Below are 25,343 nucleotides of genomic sequence, written 5' to 3'. Positions count from 1 at the left end.
TCCTCTTTAATCGCAGAGCCATTGACCTGGGTAGTAAATCAATTAGAGTTAGACACTACACAGGAACATACACACAGAGAGAGAGAGAAACACACACTTACAAATGTACAGGCACACCTCATGTTTACACCATGCACACATAAGTTGAGTACACACAAAACCACTCTCATTCACATGGCAGGCTTTTTAAAAAGCCACAAACAACAATCTCCTTTTGAAAATAATAGGCTTCATCACACGTGGCTACCAGACGAGCTAAAGGACTTCTATGCGCGCTTCAAGCCAAGCAACACTGAAGCATGCATGAGAGCACAAGCTGTTCCGGACAACAGTGTGATCACGATCTCCTTAGCCGATGTGAGTAAGACCTTTAACATGTCCACATTCACAAGGCCGCAGGGCCAGACGGATTACCAGGAAGTGTACTCAGAGCATGCGCTAACCAACTGGCATGTGTCTTCATTGTTATACCTACTGTACATGTTTCAAGCAGACCACCATTGTCCCTGTGCCCAAGAGCCATGAAGTGCTTTGAAAAGCTGGTCATGGCTCACATCAACACCATCATCACAGAAACCCTAGACCCACTCCAATTGTGATACCGCCCCAACAGATCCACAGATGATGCAATCTCTATTGCACTCCACACTGCCCTTTCCCACCTGGACAAATGTAACACCTACGTGAGAATGCTGTTCATTGACTACAGCTCAGCATTCAACACCATAGTGCCCTCATAGCTCATCACTAAGCTAAGGACCCTGGGACTAAACACCTCCCTCTGCAACTGGATCCTGGACTTCCTGACGGGCCGCCCCAGGTGGTAAGGGTAGGCAACAACACATCTGCCACGCTGATCTCAACACAAGGGCCTCTCAGGGTTGCGTGCTTAGTCCCCTCCTGGACCACTATTGTTTTCACTATATATCTTACCTCTTGGTGATGTCATTCGGAAACATAATGTTAACTTTCACTGCTATGTGGATGATACACAGCTGTACAACATCGATGAAACACCGTGAAGCCCCAAAATTGCCCTCCCTGGAAGCCTGTGTTTCAGACATAAGGAACAAAACAGAGATGCTAGTTCTAGGTCCCAAGAAACAAAGAGATCTTCTGTTGGATCTGACAATTAATCTTGATGGTTGTATAGTCGTCTCAAATAAAACTGTGTGTCACACCCTGATCAGTTTCACCTGTCCTTATTATTGTCTCCAACCCCTCCACGTGTCACTTGGTATCCCTGGTGTATTTATCCCTGTGTTTCCTGTCTCTCTGTGCCAGTTCGTCTTGTATGTTCCAAGTCAACCAGCGTGTTTTTCCCGTGCTCCTGCCTTTTCTATTCTCTTTTACTAGTCCTCCAGGTTTTGACCCTTGCCTGTTTTCTGGACTCTGTACCCGCCTGCCTCACCATTCTGCCTGCCCTGACCTCGAGCCTGCCTGCCACACTGTACCTCCTGGACTCAACGTCACGACCAAGGGTTCAAGGCTATCATGGAGCGACTCAGTGAGTTAGCTCATAGGCAGCCAGCCACCTCCGAGACCACCCAACCACCCAGTAATCTGTCTATTATCAGTAGTGGGTTTGTACAGCCTACCCCGGCTCCCCGAGAACCCTGCTTACCTCCTCCGGAGCGATATTCTGGGGATCCTGGAACCAGGGTTTTCTTTCTCAATGCTCCCTTATTTTTGAGCTGCAGCCATCTTCATTCCCTTCAGACCAGTCGAAGATAGTGTATATTATTACGCTAATGTCAGGAAGGGCGCTCTCCTGGGCTACGGCAGTTCGGTAGCAACAATCCGCCATTTGTTGTCATCTGGAGGATTTCATGGCAGAGGTGAGGAAGGTATTTGATTCTCCGGTATCCGGGAGAGAGGCGGCCAGTAAATTTGAATTACGTCAAAACTCCCGTAGTGTGGCAGACCACGCGGTTGATTTTCGCACGTTGGCCCCCGAGAGTGCCTGGAATCCAGAGTCTCTTTTCGATACCTTTCTTCACGGATTATCTGAGGTGGTAAAAGATGAGCTAGCAGCTCTGGAATTATCAGTGGACCTCGACTCCCTCATCTCCCTCACCATTAGAATTGATGGACGCCTAAGGGAACACAGGAGTGAGAGGAGGTCTGGTCTCGGGCACACTCGTTCATCCGCTATGACTTGCTCACCTTCGAAAATCCTCAACGATCACCAACAATCAATTCACCTTCGTGAATCATCAACGACGGGTGAATTTGATTCTCCTGAGCCTATGCAATTGGGAAGAGCTAGGTTATCGGTTGGGGAACGCTCACGTAGGCTGAGTTCAAACTGTTGTCTGTACTGTGGAGGGGCAGGACATTATATAGCTACCTGCCCTGTTAGGAAACCCTTGCCTTTGGTGCATACAAGTACTCTGGTGAGCCAGACTGGGAGTTCCCTAATTCCCATCACCCGCAGACCTTTTTTTGTGCTTTTGCTGTGGGGAGACCAATCTAAGTCTCTCTGACTGCTCATTGACTCTTGAGCTGATGAAAGTTTTATGGATGCTACTAATGTTTCTGAGCTTGGTATTCCCACTCAACCTCTCTCGGTTCCCATGGATGCTAGGGCATTGGATGGCTGCTCAATAGGTAGAGTCACCCATAGTACTGTGCCCGTTCAAATACAGGTTTGAGGTAACCACAGTGAGACCATACAGTTCCTCCTCACTGCATCTTCCCATGTTCCGGTTGTCTTGGGATTTTCACGGATCCAAAAACACAACCCTTTAATTGACTGGACCACAAGCTCCATACTGGGTTGGAGCTCATTTTGCCATTCCCACTGTCTTCAAGCTGCACAGCCTTCCCCGAGTCATCTTCCTCAGGATGTTAGCAAGACTGTGGATGTATCTGCCATTCCCACTGAATACCATGACCTTCTCGAAGTGTTCAGTAAGGCACATTCTACTTCCCTATCCTCGCACCGTCCTTATGATTGTGCCATTGATCTTCTCCCAGGCACTACACCACCACGGGGTCGGCTATAGTCTCTATCCAGGCCGGAGACCAAGGCTATGGAGGAGTACATAGAGGAGTCTCTGGCTACTGGGGCCGTCCGTCCGTCTGCATCTCCTGCCGACGCAGGGTTTTTATTTGTGAAGAAGAAGGACAAGACCCTGCGTCCGTGCATTGACTACTGGGGACTGAATGACATTACAGTTAAAAATTGGTACCCCTTACCACTCCTCTCCTCGGCTTTTGAACCTCTCCAGGGGGCCACTGTTTTTTCCAAGCTGGACCTTCGGAATGCCTACACCTGGTTCGGATACGCAAAGGGGATGTGTGGAAAACAGCCTTCAACACAGCCAGCGGACATTTTGACGACCAGGTCATGCCGTTTGGTCTCACCAACGCCCCCACTGTTTTCCAGGCTTTGGTAAACGATGTGCTTCGGGACATGTTAAACCATTTTGTGTTCGTCTACCTTGACGACATCCTGTTTTTTTCCCGGTCAGCCCAAGAACACGTTCTTCATGTCAGGCAAGTCCTTTAACGCCTCCTGGAGAACAAATTGTTTGTGAAAGCCGAGAAGTGTGAGTTCCACCGCTCTACAATTGCCTTTCTGGGATATGTCATTGCTGAAGGTCATGTCCAGATGGATCCTGGAAAAGTGAAAGCAGTGGTAGATTGGCCTCAACCTATGTCCAGGGTGCAGTTGCAATGATTCCTAGGCTTTGCTAACTTCGCTGGATCTTGGTCCTCCTCTCTTTCGCCCGACGAAGAACATTACAGAATCACCCCCCACAACTGGACCAAGCAGCGTGGTACGCGGGTTCTGGACTCTTGGACTTGGGAGGAGATCTTGGATGGCAAGGTACCCTGGGTACAGCCGGGAGAATATCGCCGCCCCAACGCAGAGCTGGAGGCAGCGAAAGCTGAGAGGCGGTGGTATGAGGAGGCAGCACGAAAGCGCGGCTGGAAGCCCGAGAGGCAGCCCCAAAAATGTCTTGGGGGGGGGCACACGGGGAGTGTGGCTAAGTCAGGTAGGAGACCTGAGCCAACTCCCCGTGCTTACCGTGGAGAGAGAGGGTCCGGGCAGGCACCGTGTTATGTGGAGATGCGCATGGTGTCTCCAGTACGTGTGCATAGCCCGGTGCGGTACATAGCAGCGCCTCGTATCGGCCGGACCAGAGTGGGCATCGAGCCAGGTGCCATGAAGCCGGCTCTACGCATCTGGTCTCCAGTGCGTCTCCTCGGGCCGGGGTACATGGCACCAGCCCTACGCATGGTGTCCCCGGTTCGCCAGCACAGCCCAGTGCGGCCTATTCCACCTCGCCGCACTGGCATGGCTACGCGGAGCATTCAGCCAGGTAGGGTTGGGCAGGCTCGGTGCTCAAGACCTGTAGTGCGCCTCCACGGTCCGGTCTATCCGGTGCCATCTCCACGCACCAGCCCTCCTGTGGCAGCCCCACACACCAGCCCTCCTGTGGCAGCCCTACGCACCAGCTCTCCTGTGGCAGCCCCACGCACCAGCCCTCCGGTGGCGGCACCACATACCAGGCCTACAGTGCGCCTCCAGGGTCCAGTATGCCCTGTTCCTCCTCCCCGCACTCGCCCTGAGGTGCGTGTTCCCAGCCCGGTACCACCAGTTCCGGCACCACGCACCAGGTCTACAGTGCGCCTCCAGGGTCCAGTATGCCCTGTTCCTCCTATCCTCACTCGCCCTGAGGTGCGTGTCCCCAGCCCGGTACCACCAGTTCCGGCAGCACGCACCAGGCCTACAGTGCGCCTCGGCAGGCCTGAGCCGACCTCCTGTCCAGCACCGCCTGAGACGCCCGTCTGTCCTGAGCCGCCTGAGCCGCCCGTCTGTCCTGAGCCGCCTGAGCCGCCCGTCTGTCCTGAGCCACCTGAGCCGCCCATCTGTCCTGAGCCGCCTGAGCCGTCCGTCTGTCCTGAGCCGCCTGAGCCGTCCGTCTGTCCTGAGCCGCCTGAGCCGCCCTTCAGTCTGTGGCCGCCTGAGCCGCCCTTCAGTCAGGGGCCGCCTGGGTCGCCCTTCAGTCAGGAGCCGCCTGGGTCGCCCTTCAGTCAGGAGCCGCCTGAGTCGCCCTTCAGTCATGAGCCGCCTGAGCCGCCCTTCAGTCCAGACTCGCCTGAGCCGCCCTTCAGTCCAGAGGCGCCTGAGCCCCCCTTCAGTCCAGAGGCGCCTGAGCCCCCCTTCAGTCCAGAGGCGCCTGAGCCGCCCTTCAGTCCAGAGGCGCCTGAGCCGCCCTTCAGTCTAGAGGCGCCTGAGCCGCCCTTCAGTCTAGAGGCGCCTGAGCCCCCCCTTCAGTCCAGAGGCGCCTGAGCCCCTCTTCAGTCCAGAGACGCCTGAGCCGCCCTTCAGTCCAGAGGCGCCTGAACCGTCCTTCAGTCCAGAGGCGCCTGAGCCGCTCGCCAGTCCGGATCTGCCAGTGTCGCCCTCCAGTCCGGAGCTGCCCTCCAGTCCGGAGCTGCCCTCCAGTCCGGAGCTGCCCTTCAGTCCGGAGCTGCCCTTCAGTCCGGAGCTGCCCTTCAGTCCGGAGCTGCCCCTCAGTCCGGAGCTGCCCTTCAGTCCGGAGCTGCCCTTCAGTCCGGAGCTGCCCTTCAGTCCGGAGCTGCCCCTCAGTCCAGAGCTGCCCCTCAGTCCGGAGTTGCCCCTCAGTCCTGAGCTGCCCCTCAGTTCTGAGCTGCCCCTTAGTCTGGAGCTGCCCCTCAGTCCGGAGCTGCCCCTCAGTCCTGAGCTGCCCCTCAGTTCTGAGCTGCCCCTTAGTCTGGAGCTGCCCCTCAGTCCGGAGCTGCCCCTCCGTCCGGAGCTGCCCCTCTGTCCGGAGCTGCCCCTCAGTCCAGAGGCGCTCCTCAGTCCCGTGGGGCCCTTTATTAGGGTCCCCAGTCCAAGGTCGGCGGCGAGGGTCACCGCTCTAAAGAGGCCACTGAAGAGGGCTAAGACTATGGTGGAGTGGGGTCCACGTCCCGCGCCGGGGCCGTGACCGCGGACAGATGCCCACCCAGACCCTCCCCTATAGGTTTAGGTTTTGCGGCCAGAGTCCGCACCTTGGGGGGGGGGGGGGGGGGGGGGGTACTGTCACGCCCTGACCATAGTTTGCTTTGTATGTTTCTATGTTTTATTTGGTCAAGGTGTGATGTGAGTGGGCATTCTATGTTGTATGTCTAGTTTGTCTATTTCTATGTGTTTGGCCTGATATGGTTCTCAATCAGAGGCAGGTGCCAGTCGTTGTCTCTGATTGGGAGCCATATTTAGGTAGCCTGTTTTGTATTGTGGGTTGTGGGTGATTGTTCCTGTGTTTGTGTTCACCATCTGGGACTATTACGTTTTCGTTCGTTTGTCGGTTTATTGTTTTGTTCGTTGTTTAAGTATTCTTATTAAAATGAATACTCACCACGCTGCATGGTCTTGGTCCTCCTCTCTTTCGCCCGATGAAGAACGTTACATGCAGTAATATAAGTAATCTAACCTAACAATTTCACAACAACTACCTTATACACACAGTGTAATGGAATGAATAAGAATATGTACATAAAAATATATGAATGAGTGATGGCCGAACAGCAGTAGATGGTATAGAGTACAGTATATACATATGAGATGAGTAATGTAGGGTATGTAAACATTATATAAAGTGTCATTGTTTAAAGTGGCTAGTGATACATTTATTACATACATTTTTCCATTATTAAAGTGGCTAGAGTTGAGTCAGTATGTTGGCAGCAGCCACTCAATGTTAGTGATGGCTGTTTAACAGTCTGATGGCCTTGAGATAGTCTCTCGGTGCCCGCTTTGATGCACCTGTACTGACCTCACCTTCTGGATGATAGCGGGGTGAACAGGCAGTGGCTCGGGTGGTTGTTGTCCTTGAGGATCTTTTTGGTCTTCCTGTGACATTGGGTGGTGTAGGTGTCCTGGAGGGCAGGTAGTTTGCCCCCGGTGATGCGTTGTGCAGACCTTACCACCCTCTGGAGAGCCTTACGGTTATGAGCAGAGCAGTTGCTGTACCAGGCGGTGATACAGCTCGACAGGATGCTCTCGATTGTGCATCTGTAAAAGTTTGTGAGTGTTTTTGGTGACAAGCCGAATTTCTTCAGCCTCCTGAGGTTGAAGAGGTGCTGCTGCGCCTTCTTCACCACGCTGTCTGTGTGGGTGGACCATTTCAGTTTGTCCGTAATGTGTACGCCGAGGAACTTAAAACCTTCCACCCTCTCCAATACTGTCCCGTCAATGTGGATAGGGGGCTGCTCCCTCTGCTGTTTCCTGAAGTCCACGATCATCTCCTTTGTTTTGTTGACATTGAGTGTGAGGTTATTTTCCTGACACCACACTCCGAGGGCCCTCACCTCCTCCCTGTAGGCCGTCTCGTCGTTGTTGGTAATCAAGCCTACCACTGTAGTGTCGTCCGCAAACTTGATGATTGAGTTGGAGGCGTGCATGGCCATGCAGTCGTGGGTGTACAGGGAGTACAGGAGAGGGCTGAGAACGCACCCTTGTGGGGCCCCAGTGTTGAGGATCAGCAGGGTGGAGATGTTGTTACCTACCCTCACCACCTGGGGGCGGCCCGTCAGGAAGTCCAGGACCCAGTTGCACAGAGTGGGTTTGAGACCCAGGGTCTCGAGCTTAATGACGAGTTTGGAAGGTACTATGGTGTTAAATGCTGAGCTGTAATCGATGAACAGCATTCTTACATAGGTATTCCTCTTGTCCAGATGGGTTAGAGCAGTGTGCAGTGTGATTGCGATTGCGTCGTCTGTGGACCTATTGGTGCGGTAAGCAAATTGGAGTGGGTCTAGGGTGTCAGGTAGGGTGGAGGTGATATGGTCCTTGACTAGTCTCTCAAAGCACTTCATGATGACGGAAGTGAGTGCTATGGGGCGGTAGTCATTTAGCTCAGTTACCTTAGCTTTCTTGGGAACAGGAACAATAGTGGCCCTCTTGAAGCATGTGGGAACAGCAGACTGGGATAAGGATTGATTGAATATGTCCGTAAACACACCAGGCAGCTGGTCTGCGCGTGCTCTGAGGATGCGGCCGGGGATGCCGTCGGGGTCTGCAGCCTTGCGAGGGTTAACACGTTTAAATGTTTTACTCACGTTGGCTGCAGTGAAGGAGAGCCAGCAGGTTTTGGTAGCGGGCTGTGTCAGTGGCACTGTATTGTTCTCAAAGCGAGCAAAGAAGTTGTTTAGTCGGTCTGGGAGCAAGACATCGTGGTCCGCGACAGGGCTGGTTTTTCTTTTGTAGTCCGTGATTGACTGTAGACCCTGCCACATACCTCTTGTGTCTGAGCCGTTGAATTACGACTCCACTCTGTCTCTATACCGACGCTTAGCTTGTTTGATTGCCTTGCGGAGGGAATAGCTACACTGTTTGTATTCGGTCATGTTTCCGGTCAGCTTGCCCTGAATAAAAGCAGCGCTTTCAGTTTTGCGCTAATGCGTCCATCAATCGACAGTTTCTGGTTGGGGAAGGTATTAATAGACGCTGTGGGTACAACATCACCGATGCACTTGCTAATAAACTCGCTCCCTGAATCAGCGTATTCATCAATGTTGTTGTTCGACGTTATGCGGAACATATCCCAGTCCACGTGATCGAAGCAATCTTGAAGCGTGGAATCCGATTGGTCGGACCAGCGTTGAACAGACCTGAGCGCGGGTGCTTCCTGCTTTAGTTTCTGTTTGTAGGCTGGGAGCAACAAAATGGAGTCGCGGTCAGCTTTTCCGAAAGGAGGGCGGGGGATGGCCTTATATGCGTTGCGGAAGTTAGAATAACAATGATCCAGGGTTTTGCCAGCCCGGGTTGCGCAATCGATATGCTGATAGAATTTAGGGATCCTTGTTTTCAGATTAGCCTTGTTAAAATCCCCAGCTACAATAAATGCAGCCTCAGGATATGTGGTTTCCAGTCGAATTAAGTTCTTTCAGGGGCGTCGATGTGTCTGCTTGGGGGGGGGGGAATATACACGACTGTGATTATGATCGAAGAGAATTCTCTTGGTAGATAATGCGGTCAGCATTTGATTGTGAGGAATTCTAAGTCAGTTGAACAAAAGGACTTGAGTTCAGGTATGTTGTTATGATCACATCACGTCTCGATAATCATAAGGCATACCCCCCCGCCCTTCTTCTTACCAGAGAGATGCTTGTTTCTGTTGGTGCGATGTGTGAAGAAACCAGGTGGCTGTACCGACTCCGATAGCGTGTCTCGAGTGAGCCATGTTTCTGTGAAACAAAGAACGTTACAGTCTCTGATGTCTCTCTGGAAGGCAACCCTTGCTCGGATTTCGTCTACCTTGTTGTCAAGAGACTGGACATTGGCGAGTAGTATGCTCGGGAGCGGTGCGCGATGTGCCCGTCTATGGAGCCTGACCAGAAGACCACTCCGTGTGCCCCTTTTACGGCGCCGTTGTTTTGGGTCGCCGGCTGGGATCCGATCCATTGTCCTGGGTGGTGGGCCAAACAGAGGATCCTCTTCGGGAAAGTTGTGTTCCTGTTCGTAATGTTGGTTAGTTGACGTTGCTCTTATATCCAATAGTTCCTCCCGACTGTATGTAATAAAACCTAAGATTTTCTGGGGTAACAATGTAAGAAATAACACATAAAAAAACAAAATACTGCATAATGTCCTAGGAACGCAAAGCGAGGCGGCCATCTCTGTCGGAGCCGGAGATAGATAGATATCCCTCTAGTGGTGTGGGGGCTGTGCTTTGGCAAAGTGGGTGGGGTTATATCCTGCCTGGTTGGCCTGGTCGGCCCTGTCTGGGGGAATCGTCGGACGGGGCCACAGTGTCTCCCGACCCCCCCTGTCTCAGCCTCCAGTATTTATGCTGCAGTAGTTTATGTGTCGGGGGTCTAGGGTCAGTCTGTTATATCGGGAGTGTTTCTCCTGTCTTATTCGGTGTCCTGTGTGAATTTAAGTATGCTCTCTCTAATTCTCTCTCTCTCCCGCCCTGGGACCATGCCTCAGGACTACCTGGCCCGAAGACTCCTTGCTGTCCACAGTTTCAACTGTTCTGCATGCGGCTATGGAACCTTGACCTGTTCACCGGACGTGCTACCTGTCCCAGACCTGCTGTTTTCAACTCTCTAGAGACAGCAGGAGCGGTAGAGATACTCTGAATGATCGGCTATGAAAAGCCAACTGACATTTATTCCTGAGGTGCTGATCTGTTGCACCCTCTACAACCACTGTGATTATCATTTGACCTTGCTGGTCATCTATGAACGTTTGAACATCTTGGCCATGTACTGTTATAATCTCCACCCGGCACAGCCAGAAGAGGACTGGCCACCCCTCAGAGCCTGGTTCCTCTCTAGGTTTCTTCCTAGGTTTCTGCCTTTCTAGGGAGTTTTTCCTAACCACCGTGCTTCTACATCTGCATTGCTTGCTGTTTGGGGTTTTAGGCTGGAATCTTGTACAGCACTTTGTGAAATCGGCTGATGTAAAAAGGGCTTTATAAATACATTTGATTGATTGATTGTTCACCCACGACTGCGTGGCCAAGCATGACTCCAATACCATCATTAAGTTTGCCGACAACACAATGGTAGATCTGATTAATGACAACAAAGAGACAACCCATAGGGAGGTCAGAGACCTGGCAGTGTGGTGCCAGGACAACAACCTCTCCCTCAACGAGATCAAGACCAAGGAGCTGATCGTGGACTAGAGGAAAAGGAGGGCCGAGCGCACCATCATTTACATCGACGGGGCTGTATTGGAGAAGGTCGAGAGCTTCAAGTTTCTTGGTGTTCACATCAACAACAAACTATCATGGTCCAAACACACCAAGACAGTAGTGAAGAGGGCACGACAAAGTCTATTCCTGTCACGCCCTGGCCTTAGTTATCTTTGTTTTCTTTATTATTTTGGTTAGGTCAGGGTGTGACATGGGGGATTTATGTGTTTTGTCTTGTCTAGGGGTTTTGTATGTTTATGGGGTGTTTTGTAGTCTAGGTGTTTGTATGTCTATGGTTGCCTAGATTGGTTCTCAATTAGAGGCAGCTGTTCATCATTGTCTCTGATTGGGAACCATATTTAGGCAGCCATATTCTTTAGGGATTTCGTGGGTTATTGTCTATATGTAAGTTGCCTGTGTATGCACTTGTTTAATATATAGCTTCACGTTCGTTTGTTGTTTTGCATAGTTTGCTTAAGTGTTCTTTGTTTCGTTAAATAAATAGAAGAATGTATTCTTATCATGCTGCGCCTTGGTCCTTCTCTCTTCATCCAAACGACGAACGTGACAATTCCATCTCAGGAGACTGAAAAGATTTGGCAAGGGTCCTCAGATCCTCAAAAAGTTCAACAGCTACACCATCGAGAGCATCCCTGTATATAGCCCCGTTATTGTTATTTTATTGTTACTCTTTTTATTTTATTTTTTACTTTAGTAATTTAGTAAATATTTTCTTAACTCTTATTTTTCTTAAAACTGCATTGTTAGGTAGGGGTTGTAAGTAAGCATTTCACAAATACCTTTTGTATTCGGGGCATGTGGCAAATAACATTTGATTAACATTTGTTAATATGATTATTGTGTGTGTTCTGTGTGTGTATGGGAGGATATGGCTGGCTTCCTCACTTCAGTGTGTGACACTGCGTATGTGTTTGTGTGTTATTGTGTGTGTATATATCACTGAGTGTGTCAGAATTTTTCTGCTAGATAAGGGATTACCAGGTTGCCATGGTGATTAGTGAGTGAGATAAGGCCATCTCTATTGGGAGGAGACAGAAGGGGGGAGGGAGACAGAGAGGGAGAGACGGAGACAGAGAGGGAGAGACGGAGGCAGAGTGAGGGAGGGAAGAGAGACAGAGAGAGATAGTGAGGGAGGGAGGGGACTGGAGGGAGAGACGGAGACAGAGAGGGAGAGACGGAGGCAGAGTGAGGGAGGGAAGAGAGACAGAGAGAGATAGTGAGGGAGGGAGGGGACTGGAGGGAGAGACGGCGACAGAGAGGGAGAGACGGAGGCAGAGTGAGGGTGGGAAGAGAGACAGAGAGATAGTGAGGGAGGGAGGGGACAGAGAGGGAGAGACGGAGGCAGAGTGAGGGAGGGAAGAGAGACAGAGAGAGATAGTGAGGGAGGGAGGGGACTGGAGAGAGAGACGGAGACAGAGAGGGAGAGACGGAGGCAGAGTGAGTGAGGGAAAAGAGACAGAGAGAGATAGTGAGGGAGGGAGGGGACTGGAGGGAGAGACGGAGACAGAGCGGGAGAGACGGAGGCAGAGGGAGGGAGGGAGGGAAGAGAGAGATAGGGAGGGAGGGAGGGGACTGGAGGGAGAGACGGAGGCAGAGTGAGGGAGATAAGAGAGACAGAGAGAGATAGTGAGGGAGGGAGGGGACTGGAGAGAGAGCGACTGCAACATAAAAAGAGCTATGAATAACGGTGAATAAGCGTGGCCGTACTCATAGCTCCCTGTTTGTGAATGAAGAGCAGTGAGATGGAAGTCAGAGGAGAAACAGAAATAAAGTCCTTTACTGAACCTCTGACCCTCCTGCCGTAACTACACTCCCCAAAACACTTCCTGTGACAGACCCGCGCTACACAACCAACACCATCCAGCCATCCACCTCTTTTCTTCCCTCCCTTTCTCTCTCTCCCTCCGTCTGTCTCCCTCATTCGTTCCTCAATGGTCTCTCATTTAGAGAGCTATATATAGTTCACAGTGAGCTAGAGGCAGAGGAGATGGACGTACAATTGCCGCTGTGTCCGTCTGTCAGTCCATCGATCAGTCTGTCGTACACTCACTCACCCACACATCCATCCACCCTTCCATTGGTTTGTCTGTATGTCTAGCTGATGGTGATAGAGTTTACTGGCTGTGTGAACACATCTACATGTTCTATACATCCAGCACTGCATACATTAACCCTAGCGCAGTCAGTCAGTCCCTACACCACCACAATATCTGAACCTGTTGAGTTGATAGTGCAGCAGTCAGATCTGAATATGTGACAGTCAAGCAGTGTCACTCACACAACAGAATGCAGCAGGCAATGTCTGCAGTCGAAGGAGAGAGGATGACAGAGAGGGAGGGAGGGACTAAGGGACAGAGAGAAGGAGGGAGCATAAGGGAGTGTGAGGGGAAGACAAGCACTCATGGGGGTCCCACCTTCTAAATAATTCAGAGAGAGACTCTAAGCACTCAGTACAGAGGAGGAGCACTGTCAGGTCAACTCATGCGGAGCAGAGAGAGAGAGAGAGAGAGAGAGAGAGAGAGAGAGAGAGAGAGAGAGAGAGAGAGAGAGAGAGAGAGAGAGAGAGGAGGGTGGAGAGAAGAGACAGGTTGGGGAGAGAGGGAGAGGAGAGAGAGGGATGAGGCGGAGAGAGAGATGGGGGAGAGGGAGGAGGGTGGAGGGTGGAGAGAGAGATCGGGGAGAGATGAGAGGGGGAGAAGTCGGGAGAGAGTGGGAGGGGGGAGAGAGAGGTGGGGAAGAGATGAGAGGGGGAGAGGTGGGGAAAAGAGAGAAGCGGTAGAGAGGAGAGAAAGAGTGGGGGGAGAGGAAGAGAGAGATAGACGGGTGCAAGACAGAGTACAGATGGAGTACATAGCAAGTACAGAGAGATTACAGAGAGAGTACATAGAGAGTACAGAGAGAGTACAGAGAGAGAGTACAGAGTACAGAGAGAATACAAAGAGAGTACATAGAGAGTACAATGTACAGAGAGAATACAGAGGGAGTACATAGAGAGTACAGAGTACAGAGAGAGTACAGAGAGATTACAGAGAGAGAGTACAGAGGGAGTACAGAGAGATTACATAGTACAGAGAGAATACAGAGTGAGTACTTAGAGAGTACAAAGAGAGTACAGAGTACAGAGAGAATACAGAGAGAGAGTACAGAGAGAGTACAGAGAGAGTACAGAGAAAGAGTACAGAGTACAGAGACAATACAGAGAGAGTACATAGATTGCACAGAGAGACAACTGAGAGAGAGTACAGAGAGAATACAGAGAGAGTACATAGAGAGTACAGAGATAGTGCGGAGAGAGTACAGAGATAGTGCGGAGAGAGTACAGAGAGAGTACAGAGAGAGTAGAGAGAGAGTACAGAGAGAGTACAGAGAGAGTACAGAGAGAGTACAGAGAGAGAGTACAGAGTACAGAGAGAATACCGAGAGAGTAAATAGAGAGTAAAGAGTACAGAGAGAATACAGAGGGAGTACATAGAGAGTACAGAGAGAGTATAAAGAGAGAGTACAGAGAGAGTACAGAGAGAATGCAGAGAGAGTACAGAGAGAATACAGAGAGAGAGTACAGAGAGAGTACAGAGAGATTACATAGTACAGAGAGAATACAGAGTGAGTACTTAGAGAGTACAAAGAGAGTACAGAGTACAGAGAGAATACAGAGAGAGAGTACAGAGAGAGAGAGTACAGAGAGAGTACAGAGAGAGAGTACAGAGTACAGAGAGAATACAGAGAGAGTACATAGAGAGTACAGAGATAGTGCGGAGAGAGTACAGAGAGAGTGCGGAGAGAGTACAGAGAGAGTACGGAGAGAGTACAGAGAGAGTACAGAGAGAGTACAAAGAGAGTACAGAGAGAGTACAAAGAGAGAGTACAGAGTACAGAGAGAATACCGAGAGAGTAAATAGAGAGTAAAGAGTACAGATAGAATACAGAGGGAGTACATAGAGAGTACAGAGAGAGTATAAAGAGAGAGTACAGAGAGAGTACAGAGAGAATGCAGAGAGAGTACAGAGAGAATACAGAGAGAGTACATAGAGTACAGAGAGAATACAGAGAGAGAGTACATAGAGAGTACAGAGAGAGAGTACAGAGAGAGTACAGAGAAAGTACAGAGACAGTACAGAGTACAGAGATAATACAGAGGGAGTACATAGAGAGTACAGAGAGAATACAGAGAGAGAGTACAGAGTACAGAGACAATACAGAGAGAGGGCATAGATTGTACAGAGAGAGTACAGAGAGAATACAGAGAGAGTACATAGAGAGTACAGAGACAATACAGAGAGAGTGCATATATTGTACAGAGAGAGAGTACAGAGAGAATACACAGAGAGAGAGTATAGAGAGAGTACAGAGAGAGAGAGAGAGAGAGTACAGAGAGAGTGCAGAGTACAGAGAGAGTACATATAGAGTACATAGAGAGTACAGAGTGCAGAGAGAATACAGAAGGAGTACAGAGAGAGTACAAAGAGAGAGTACAGGGAGAATACAGAGAGAGTACAGAGAGAATACAGAGTGAGTGTACATAGAGAGTACAGAGAGCGAGTACAGAGACAGTACAGAGACAGTACAGAGTACAGAGAGAATACAGAGGGAGTACAGAGAGAATACAGAGAGAATACAGAGAGAGTACATAGAGAGTACAGAGTACAGAGATAATACAGAGGGAGTGCATAGAGAGTACAGAGAGAATACAGAGAGAGAGTACAGAGACAATACAGAGAGAGTGCATAGATTGTACAGAGAGAATACAGAGAGAATACAGAGAGAGTACATAGAGAGTACAGAGACAATACAGAGAGAGTGCATATATTGTACAGAGAGAGAGTACAGAGAGAATACACAGAGAGAGAGTATAGAGAGAGTACAGAGAGAGAGAGAGAGTACAGAGAGAGTGCAGAGTACAGAGAGAGTACATATAGAGTACATAGAGAGTACAGAGTGCAGAGAGAATACAGAAGGAGTACAGAGAGAGTACAAAGAGAGAGTACAGAGTGCAGAGAGAATACAGAAGGAGTACATAGAGAGTACAGAGAGAGTACAAAGAGAGAGTACAGAGAGAGTACAGGGAGAATACAGAGAGAGTACAGAGAGAATACAGAGTGAGTGTACATAGAGAGTACAGAGAGCGAGTACAGAGACAGTACAGAGACAGTACAGAGTACAGAGAGAATACAGAGGGAGTACAGAGAGAATACAGAGAGAATACAGAGAGAGTACATAGAGAGTACAGAGAGGGAGTACAGAGAGAATACAGAGAGAATACAGAGAGAGTACATAGAGAGTACAGAGAGAGAGTACAGAGACAATACAGAGAGAGTGCATAGATTGTACAGAGAGAATACAGAGAGAATACATAGAGAGTACAGAGATAGTGCGGAGAGAGTACAGAGAGAGAGAGTACATAGAGAGTACATAGAGAGTACAGAGAGAGAGTACAGAGAGAGAGAGTACAGAGAGAGTACAGAGAGAGAGTACAGAGAGAGAGAGTACATAGAGAGTACATAGAGAGTACAGAGAGAGAGAGTACAGAGAGAGTACAGAGAGAGAGTACAGAGAGAGAGAGAGTACAGAGAGAGTACAGAGAGAGTACAGAGAGAGAGTACAGAGATAGAGAGTACATAGAGAGTACAGAGAGAGAGTACAGTGAGAGTACAGAGAGAGAGTACAGAGAGAGAGAGTACATAGAGAGTACAGAGAGAGAGAGTACAGAGAGAGTACAGAGAGAGTGGAAGGAAAAGGATCTCACTGTGAAAGTGATTGTGTGTGAATGTGTTTTTGTGTGTCTTTGTTTGTGTGTGTGTGTTAGAGATGAAAATAGAAGTAGAATGAAAGAGAAACAGGTCGTTTCCTCTCCTCCCTCGCAGTTCTCTTTTTGTCACCACGGCGACCGTCTCCTCCTTCCATCCTGCACTAATTTTGACCTTGTTTACTCTTTCCTCCCTCCTCCTCTCCTCTCCTCTCCTCTCCTCTCCTTTCCTCTCCTCTCCTCTCCTCTCCTCTCCTCTCCTCTCCTCTCCTCTCCTCTCCTCTCCTCTCCTCTCTGCTCCTCCCTCCCTCTGTTTGTCTCATATTCCTCCCTCCTTTACCACAGTACTTCCTTCCTTCATCACTTGAACACCAGTGAGCTTCTCCTCGTTTCATTTCAGGAACTAAATCTTCCCCCCTATTTCTCCCTAAGAAACAGGCGTTCCTCTCTCATATCAGCAGTCTAAATGAGAACAATCACTAGATGATCAGAACTTCATACAGTTACAATAACCCACCATGTTTTACACGTATTTCTCCTCTCCTCCACCTTTCTCCCTCCTCCTCCCTTCTGCTTCCACATCCTCAGTCCCTCCTCCACCTTTCTCCCTCCTCCTCCCTTCTGCTTCCACATCCTCAACCCCTCCTCCACCTTTCTCCCTCCTCCTCCCTTCTGCTTCCAAATCCTCAACCCCTCCTCCACCTTTCTCCCTCCTCCTCCCTTCTGCTTCCACATCCTCAGTCTCTCCTCCACCTTTCTCCCTCCTCCTCCCTTCTGCTTCCAAATCCTCAAACCCCTCCTCCACCTTTCTCCCTCCTCCTCCCTTCTGCTTCCAAATCCTCAGTCCTTCCTTCCCCCTTCCTCCACCTTTCTCCCTCCTCCTCCCCTCTCTTCCCACTTTTTTTTCAGGGGGTGCTTCAGCACATTCAGCACCCCTAGTTCCCGCGGCTATGCTCACCCCCTTTCCTACTCCACCGCTGGTTGTCATTGGGAAGGTGGAGTGGAGGTCACTTCTATCAGGGAACCCTGAGGGGGAGAGGACCAACATGGGCTTTTACCCTCAGGGAGGAGAATGGACTGACATAAAGGAGGAGAAGAGAGAAGACAGACTACTGGACCACAGACAGACTACTAGACCACAGAAAGACTACTAGTCCACAGACATACTACTGGACCACAGACAGACTACTGGACCACAGACTCCTGGAGCACAGAGAGACTACTAGTCCACAGACAGACTACTGGACCACAGACAGACTACTAGACCACAGAAAGACTACTAGTCCACAGACATACTACTGGACCACAGTCAGACTACTGGACCACAGATTCCTGGAGCACAGAGAGACTACTAGTTCACAGACAGACTACTAGACCACAGACAGATTACTGGACCACAGACATGCTACTAGTCCATAGACAGACTACTTGACCACAGACAGACTACTGGACCACAGACATGCTACTAGTCCATAGACAGACTACTTGACCACAGACAGACTACTGGACCACATACTCTTGGAGCACAGAGAGAATACTGGTCCACAGACAGACTACTGGACCACACACAGACTACTGGACCACATACTCTTGGAGCACAGACAGACTACTGGTCCACAGACAGACTACTGTACCACACACAGACTACTGGACCACAGACAGACCACTGGAGCACAGACTCCTGGACCACAGACAGACTACTAGACCACAGACAGACTACTGGAGCACAGACTCCTGGACCACAGACAGACTACTGGACCACAGACAGACTACTAGACCACAGCCAGACTACTAGACCTCAGACAGACTACTGGACCACAGACTCCTGGAGCACAGAGAGACTACTAGTCCACAGACAGACCACTGGACCACAGTCAGACTACTAGTCCACAGACAGACTACTGGACCACAGACAGACTACTAGACCACAGCCAGACTACTAGACCTCAGACAGACTGCTGGACCACAGACAGGCTACTAGTCCACAGACAGACTACTAGTCCACAGACGGACTACTAGTCCACAGACTACTAGTTCACAGACAGACTACTAGGCCATAGTCAGACTCCTGGACCACATACTGACTACTGGACCACAGACAGACTACTGGACCAGACAGACTACTGGACCACAGACAGACTACTGGACCAGACAGACTACTGGACAAGACAGACTACTGGACCACAGACAGACTACTGGACCACAGACATACTACTGGACCAGACATACTACTGGACCACAGACAGACTACTGGACCAGACATACTACTGGACAAGACAAACTACTGGACAAGACAGACTACTGGACCACAAACAGACTACTGGACAAGACATACTACTGGACCAGACATACTACTGGACCAGACAGACTACTGGACCAGACATACTACTGGACCACAGACAGACTACTGGACAATACAGACTACTGGACTACAAACAGACTACTGGACCACCGATGGACTACTGGACCAGACAGACTACTGGACCAGACATACTACTGGACAAGACAGACTACCGGACCAGACAGACTACTGGACCAGACAGACTACTGGACCACAGACAGACTACTGGACCAGACAGACTACTGGACCAGACAGACTACTGGACCAGACAGACTACCGGACCAGACAGACTACTGGACCAGACAGACTACTGGACCAGACATACTACTGGACAAGACAGACTACTGGACCACAGACAGTCTACTGGACTACAAACAGTCTCAGTCAAAACGTCAGTTGGTCATGTTGAGTGGATGGAAATATGACCCTTTAACCGAGGCCTGATTTTCAAAAGGTTTGATAAATCCTGCTATTCAAACCTGGTAGCTTTGTCCCTATGCCTATTTACTAAATGTAGGGAGACATAGGCAGAGTCAGACACATGGCCTAATTGATGGCATCATAGTTGATTCATTTAAACATCGTTTTGCTATTTTAGGTCAACTGTCATTTTAATTTCCCCCTCAATATCAACCGAGGATATTGTGATAAATTAAATGACAGCACATGCTGCCAAGTGATGGGAAACTGCTGTACCCCACATCCTCCCCACCTCCCCCTCCCTTATTTTCTAGCTCATCCATTGCTCGGCACCAACCTGGACTCAGGGGTAGACGTAACATATTAAATGTAATCCAAAAGACTTACTGGTATGATATGCTACGTTTCGTATGGTACAGTGGCTTGTGAAAGTATTCACCCCCTTGGTATTTTTCCTATTTTGTTGCCTTACAACCTGGAATTAAAATACATTTTGGGGGGGTTTGTATCATTTGATGTACACAACATGCCTACCACTCTGAAGAAGCAAAATATTTTTTATTGTGAAATAAACAAGAAATAAGACTAAAAACCTGAAAACTTGAGCATGCATAACTATTCACCCCCCAAGGTCAATACTTTGTAGAGCCACCTTTTCCAGCAATTACAGCTGCAAGTCTCTTGGGGGTATGTCTCTATGAGCTTGTCACATCTAGCCACTGGGATTTTTGCCCATTCTTCAAGGCAAAACTGCTTCAGCTCCTTCAAGTTGGATGGGTTCCGCTGGTGTACAGCAATCTTTAAGTCATACCACAGATTCTCATTTGGATTGAGGTCTGGGCTTTGACTCGGCCATTCCAAGACATTTAAATGTTTCCCCTTAAACCAGTCGAGGGTTGCTTTAGCAGTAAGCTTAGGGTCATTGTCCTGCTGGAAGGTGAACCTCCATCCCAGTCTCAAGTCTTTGGAAGACTGAAACAGGTTTCCCTCAAAAATGTCCCTGTTGATGAAAAACATCCCCACAGCTTGATGCTGCCACCACCATGCTTCACTGTGGAGATGGTGTTCTTGGGGTGATGAGAGGTGTTGGGTTTGTGCCAGACATAGTGTTTTCCTTGATGGCCAAAAAGCTAAATTTTAGTCTCATCTGGCCAGAGTACCTTCTTCCATATATTTGGGGTGTCTTCCACATGCCTTTTGGCGAACACCAAACGTGTTTGCTTATTTTTTTCTGTAAGCAATGGCTTTTTTCTGGCCACTCTTCCTTAATGCCCAGCTTTGTGGAGTGTACGGCTTAAAGTGAACATATGGACAGATACTCCCATCTCGGCTGTGGAGCTTTGCAACTCCTTCAGGGTCATCTTTGGTCTCTTTGTTGCCTCTCTGATTAATGCCCACCTTTCCTGGTCCGTGAGTTTTGGTGGACGGCCCTCTCTTGGCAGGTTTGTTGTGGTGCCATATTCTTTACATTTTTAATAATGGATTTAATTGTGCTCCGTGGGATGTTTAAAGTTTCAGATATTTTTTTAGAACCCAACCCTGATCTGTTCTTCTCCACAACTTTGTCCCTGACCTGTTTGGAGAGCTCCTTGATCTTCATGGTGCCGCTTGCTTGGTGGTGCCCCTTGCTTAGTGGTGTTGCAGAATCTGGGGCCTTTCAGAACAGGTATATACTGAGATCATGTGACACTTAGAATGCACACAGGTGGACTTTATTTATATAATTATGTGGCTTTGATTGCACCAGATCTTATTTAGGGGCTTCATAGCAAAGGGGGTGAATACATACCACTTTTCCATTTTTGTATTTTTTTAAACAAGTAATTTTTTACATTTCACTTCACCAATTTGGACTATTTTGTGTATGTCCATTACATGAAATCCAAATAAAAATAGATTTAAATGACAAGTTGTAATGCAATAAAATAGGAAAAAACACCAAGGGGGATGAATACTTTTGCAAGGCTCTGTATGTATTAATTAGTGGATGTCCATCATCCATTTCATATGATATGTTACGAATTACAATTCGTATGATATCTTACAAATTGCAATTCGTACAATATGTTACAAAATTGCAAACGTATCATATGTTACAAATTCCAATTTGTTTTCGCTAACATGAGTTAGGTGGCTAACAGTAACATTAGCTAGGTGGCTAACATTACCTAGGCTAGGGTTTAGGGTTAAGGTTAGGGGTTAGGTTAAAGGGTTAAGATTAGGGTCAGGGAAAGGGTTAGCTAAATGCTAAATAGTTGCAAAATAGATCAAAAGTCATAAGAAGTTGCAAAATTGGTAATTCGTTAAAATGCTAAAGTTGTCCGTGATGAGATTCGAAATGCAACTTTTGGGTTGCTATACTTCGCGTTATATTCCCACCCATCCACCTTCGCATTAAACGTCCACCCATCCACTCGGACCAACCACCCTACCACTCTTTAGTTTTTGCCTTAAGTAACCTTCTGTCTTATGTAACCAAACCAAAAATAAGGTGACTAATTTGAGTGTCCCGGATTTACATTTACTATGTTACGTCTAGTCTATAAGACCAGGCTGTTAGCACAACACGGACAGCCAATCCCGCTCGGCTCGACTCCCAAGTATACCTGGAGATTTTAGACACGAATAAAAACTGTCTCTACTGAGAAGACCTGACGGAACCATGACAGGTACCGAGTGAAGAATTAATATCGGAATATCATAAGAACACTGTGTGTGTTCCGGAGGCGTTCGCTGTTCGAGTGAGCACCTTTTGGTTCGGAGCGCACACATACGCACGCATCTGAGCAGCGATGGGCGCTTGGACGCTGCTGCTGTGCGTACTCGCCATTGTGAGAGGTGAGTAAGTTGTCTGTCGAGGCTGTGTTAATGGCTCGCCGGACCCGGGAATGATGCGCTTTTGTGTGGCTCTTCTCGGTACGACCACGGGGTGCTGAAAGCACCATACATTAGTCTTCTATAGATTTAATGGAAGGATGCTTTGAGGGAGGGATAGTTGGATAAAGGGAGAGGAGAAGACAAGATAGAGATAATGACTGTTTCATTGCTGTGTCACCATCGTTCTCCTAACGGCTGTGTGTGAGTACGTACTAGGCTACAACGGAATGATGATGTTAGGGAGAAATGGTACATCATAACTGCATTACGTTATGCGCTCAACTGGGGTGATCTTTTATGACAACATCACTGAAGGCAACCAGGAAGACAATATTTATCTTTCTGCTACGCGTTCATATATTGTAGAATGCAATACAATGGAGAAGGTGAGTTCCCCTCCTACAATAAAAGACGCGTTGAATCCTATACCCAAGCAATCCATGATTATTGAGTCCCCTTTACTGTGTGGATATGTCTTTCTTTCTATTGAGAGAAGCCACATGTTTTTCCCATCAACATAGCCTTTTAGTCTATATTACTTAGCCATTATAATGACGTTGCATGACTGATAATGGAAGATTATGTGTCACTGTATAGCTGGCCTGGCTTATAGTACACAGATCAAGTAACATTATCACCCTAGTGTGGGATCCAAGGTTAGAGGTATGATTGATTCACACATACACACACACACACACACACACACACACACACACACACACACACACACACACACACACACACACACACACACACACACACACACACACACACGGCAGCAGGTAGCCTAGCGGTTAGAGCGTTGGGCCAGTAACTGAAAGGTTGCTAGTTATAACTGAACCGACAAGGTAAAAAATCTGTTGATGTGCCCTTGAGCAAGGCACTTAACCCTAATTTCCCCTCCACTTAACCCCTTCCCCCTCCTCTCCCCTGTAACTATTCCCCAGGTCGTTGCTGCAAATGAGAACGTGTTCTCAGTCAACTTACCTGGTAAAATAACGGTAAAATAAATAAATAAATAAATAATTGCATCAGGGTCACCGTTGATAATGGCAGACCCTGGCTGTGACTCCACTCTTCGAGGGTGTCTCAATACACACACACACACACACACACACACACACACACACACACACACACACACACACACACACACACACACACACACACACACACACACACACACACACACACACACCCCTACCTACACAATTGAGCCCCACAGTGGACGCGTCATAAAACCAAGCAGTCAAACATGGAAATGGTTCGCTCTCGTGTAAATCTCTCTCAGACAAGGAGACTTTTATCTATATATTCAGCTCTATTTACTCTCAGATTCCAAAATGCTAACTAGCATCAAGTAGACATCATGCAAGACTACAAATCCCTGCAAGCTCTTGCACATAGACTACAGATCCCTGAAAGCTCTTGCACTTCATCTCTAGCTGACACGTTTGCTGTCAGCCAGCTATTTGAATAAGTTGGCATGGTGTTAGAATGCACTGCTGTATTAAAGCAATTGAGAACTAACTTGTTGACATGTTCTGTTGCAGATTCAAAGTCAAATTAACTCATTGCAGAATGTATCCATAATCATGAATGAATAAGTATATTTTTTTGACCAGAATGCACCAGTCACCCATTAATCACGTCAAACACCTGTGAGAGCGAAATTACAAGATGATGCTATAATACTGTTATTGCATCAAATGGTTGTTTTCTAGGGAGTTTTTCCGAGCCACCGTGCTTCTACACCTGCATTACTTGCTGTTTGGGGTTTTAGGCTGGGTTTCTGTACAGCACTTTGAGATATCAGCTGATGTAAGAAGGGCTATATAAATACATTTGATTTGATTTGTTTTGTGGAATAGAATAAGGGTCTTATAACACTGTCATCTGGGCATGGTCTTCTGAGTTGGGCCTCTGGGGGCTCAATGCTGACTGTGGATTTACCATGCCTTTGGTGATAAAACCTAAAGACCGCATTCCATAGCATGAGTTGGTGTTTGTGTGCTGGGAGGTACCAGGCTGGAGATGGCTCCGGTATGGATAATGATGAGAGGAACTTTGTTTTTGGGGGCCAGACCCTGGTTTCCACACAATGAGAACAGTCTTTACAGTAGATACTGTCTGCTGTGAATTGTCAATTTATTTTATACAAGTCCTAACCTTGTGACCCATTCCACACATCTGTTGTTTGTCATGTAGACTAAGCGGGTGTATCTTTGCTATAAAAGATCTTTGTTTCTTTTGTGTCGGGGATCTCAACGAATCATATAAGGGTGGTTCGTCGACCAGCCATTACTATTGCAGGGTACTCACATCATTAACTTGTGTGTGTGGTGTGACATGCCTTCCTTATTAATAAGTGAATTAAGATTAGTTTATGTATAAATCTGACTTGTGTGATAAGTTTGTCTCTCCTCATTTGATAATAAACAAATAACCACCACACACCTTAACTCCAACAATTAAATTGTTTTAATGAAATCTAAATAGTAAACAATGCATACATGTGCCTTTTATACATAACATATAAACATCTGAATGTAAGTAAAGATGAAATGATTTCTTCATCAATGCCACAAACCTGGGACATTGAAGAGCAGGTAACAGGTCCATGTAGCCATGCCTAAACACAGCTATATCAACACCCTTCTGGTCAATGTAACAGGTCCATGTAGCCATGTCTAAACACAGCTATATCAACACCCTTCTGGTCAATGTAACAGGTCCATGTAGCCATGCCTACACACAGCTATATCAATACCCTTCTGGTCAATGTAACGGGTCCATGTAGCCATGCCTAAACACAGCTATATCAACACCCTGCTGGTCAATGTAACAGGTCCATGTAACCATGTCTAAACACAGCTATATCAATACCCTTCTGGTCAATGTAACAGGTCCATGTAGCCATGCCTACACACAGCTATATCAACACCCTTCTGGTAAATGTAACAGGTCCATGTTGCTGCTATCAATTGTGAGCAGCACATTTACCATTGCATTCAGTCTGACCCCCAGGATGAGCAGGAGGACAGAATTTACTTAGGTGAAAGAAAGGTAGCAAAAACAGTACACCACAAAACTTTTAAATGTGTTTCTGAGTCTAGATGTTATCAAATCAGTAGAAGAACAAGTGAAGGAAGCAGCATAGGGAAATTGGGTGAACGTAGGGTGGGTTTACAGCGATAAGATGGAGAGTTAAAAGGGTCAGAAGTTGAGGGACCATGGGACATGAAAGACATAGTGTGGAATAAGGGGTAGCTAGAGG

The 25,343-nt window shown here is 48.1% G+C and overlaps 1 protein-coding gene across 1 annotated transcript in view; it reads left to right on the top strand.

The window, feature by feature from the left end:
* The first annotated feature begins 21,734 nt into the window (after window positions 1-21,734).
* Window positions 21,735-25,343, top strand: part of LOC129857104 (neuronal acetylcholine receptor subunit beta-2-like) — an 86,045-nt gene continuing 82,436 nt past the window's right edge. The window contains exon 1 of the mRNA XM_055925039.1: window positions 21,735-22,027. Within this exon, the coding sequence (XP_055781014.1) occupies window positions 21,982-22,027 (46 nt within the window). The 5' untranslated portion in view covers window positions 21,735-21,981. The remainder of the gene's footprint in view (window positions 22,028-25,343) is intronic.

This window comes from Salvelinus fontinalis, chromosome 6 (genome assembly GCF_029448725.1).
Source record: "Salvelinus fontinalis isolate EN_2023a chromosome 6, ASM2944872v1, whole genome shotgun sequence".
Taxonomy (NCBI): Eukaryota; Metazoa; Chordata; class Actinopteri; order Salmoniformes; family Salmonidae; genus Salvelinus; species Salvelinus fontinalis.
The sequence above is the reverse complement of the archived record's forward strand: the minus strand, read 5'-3'. Positions and strand labels throughout refer to the sequence as shown.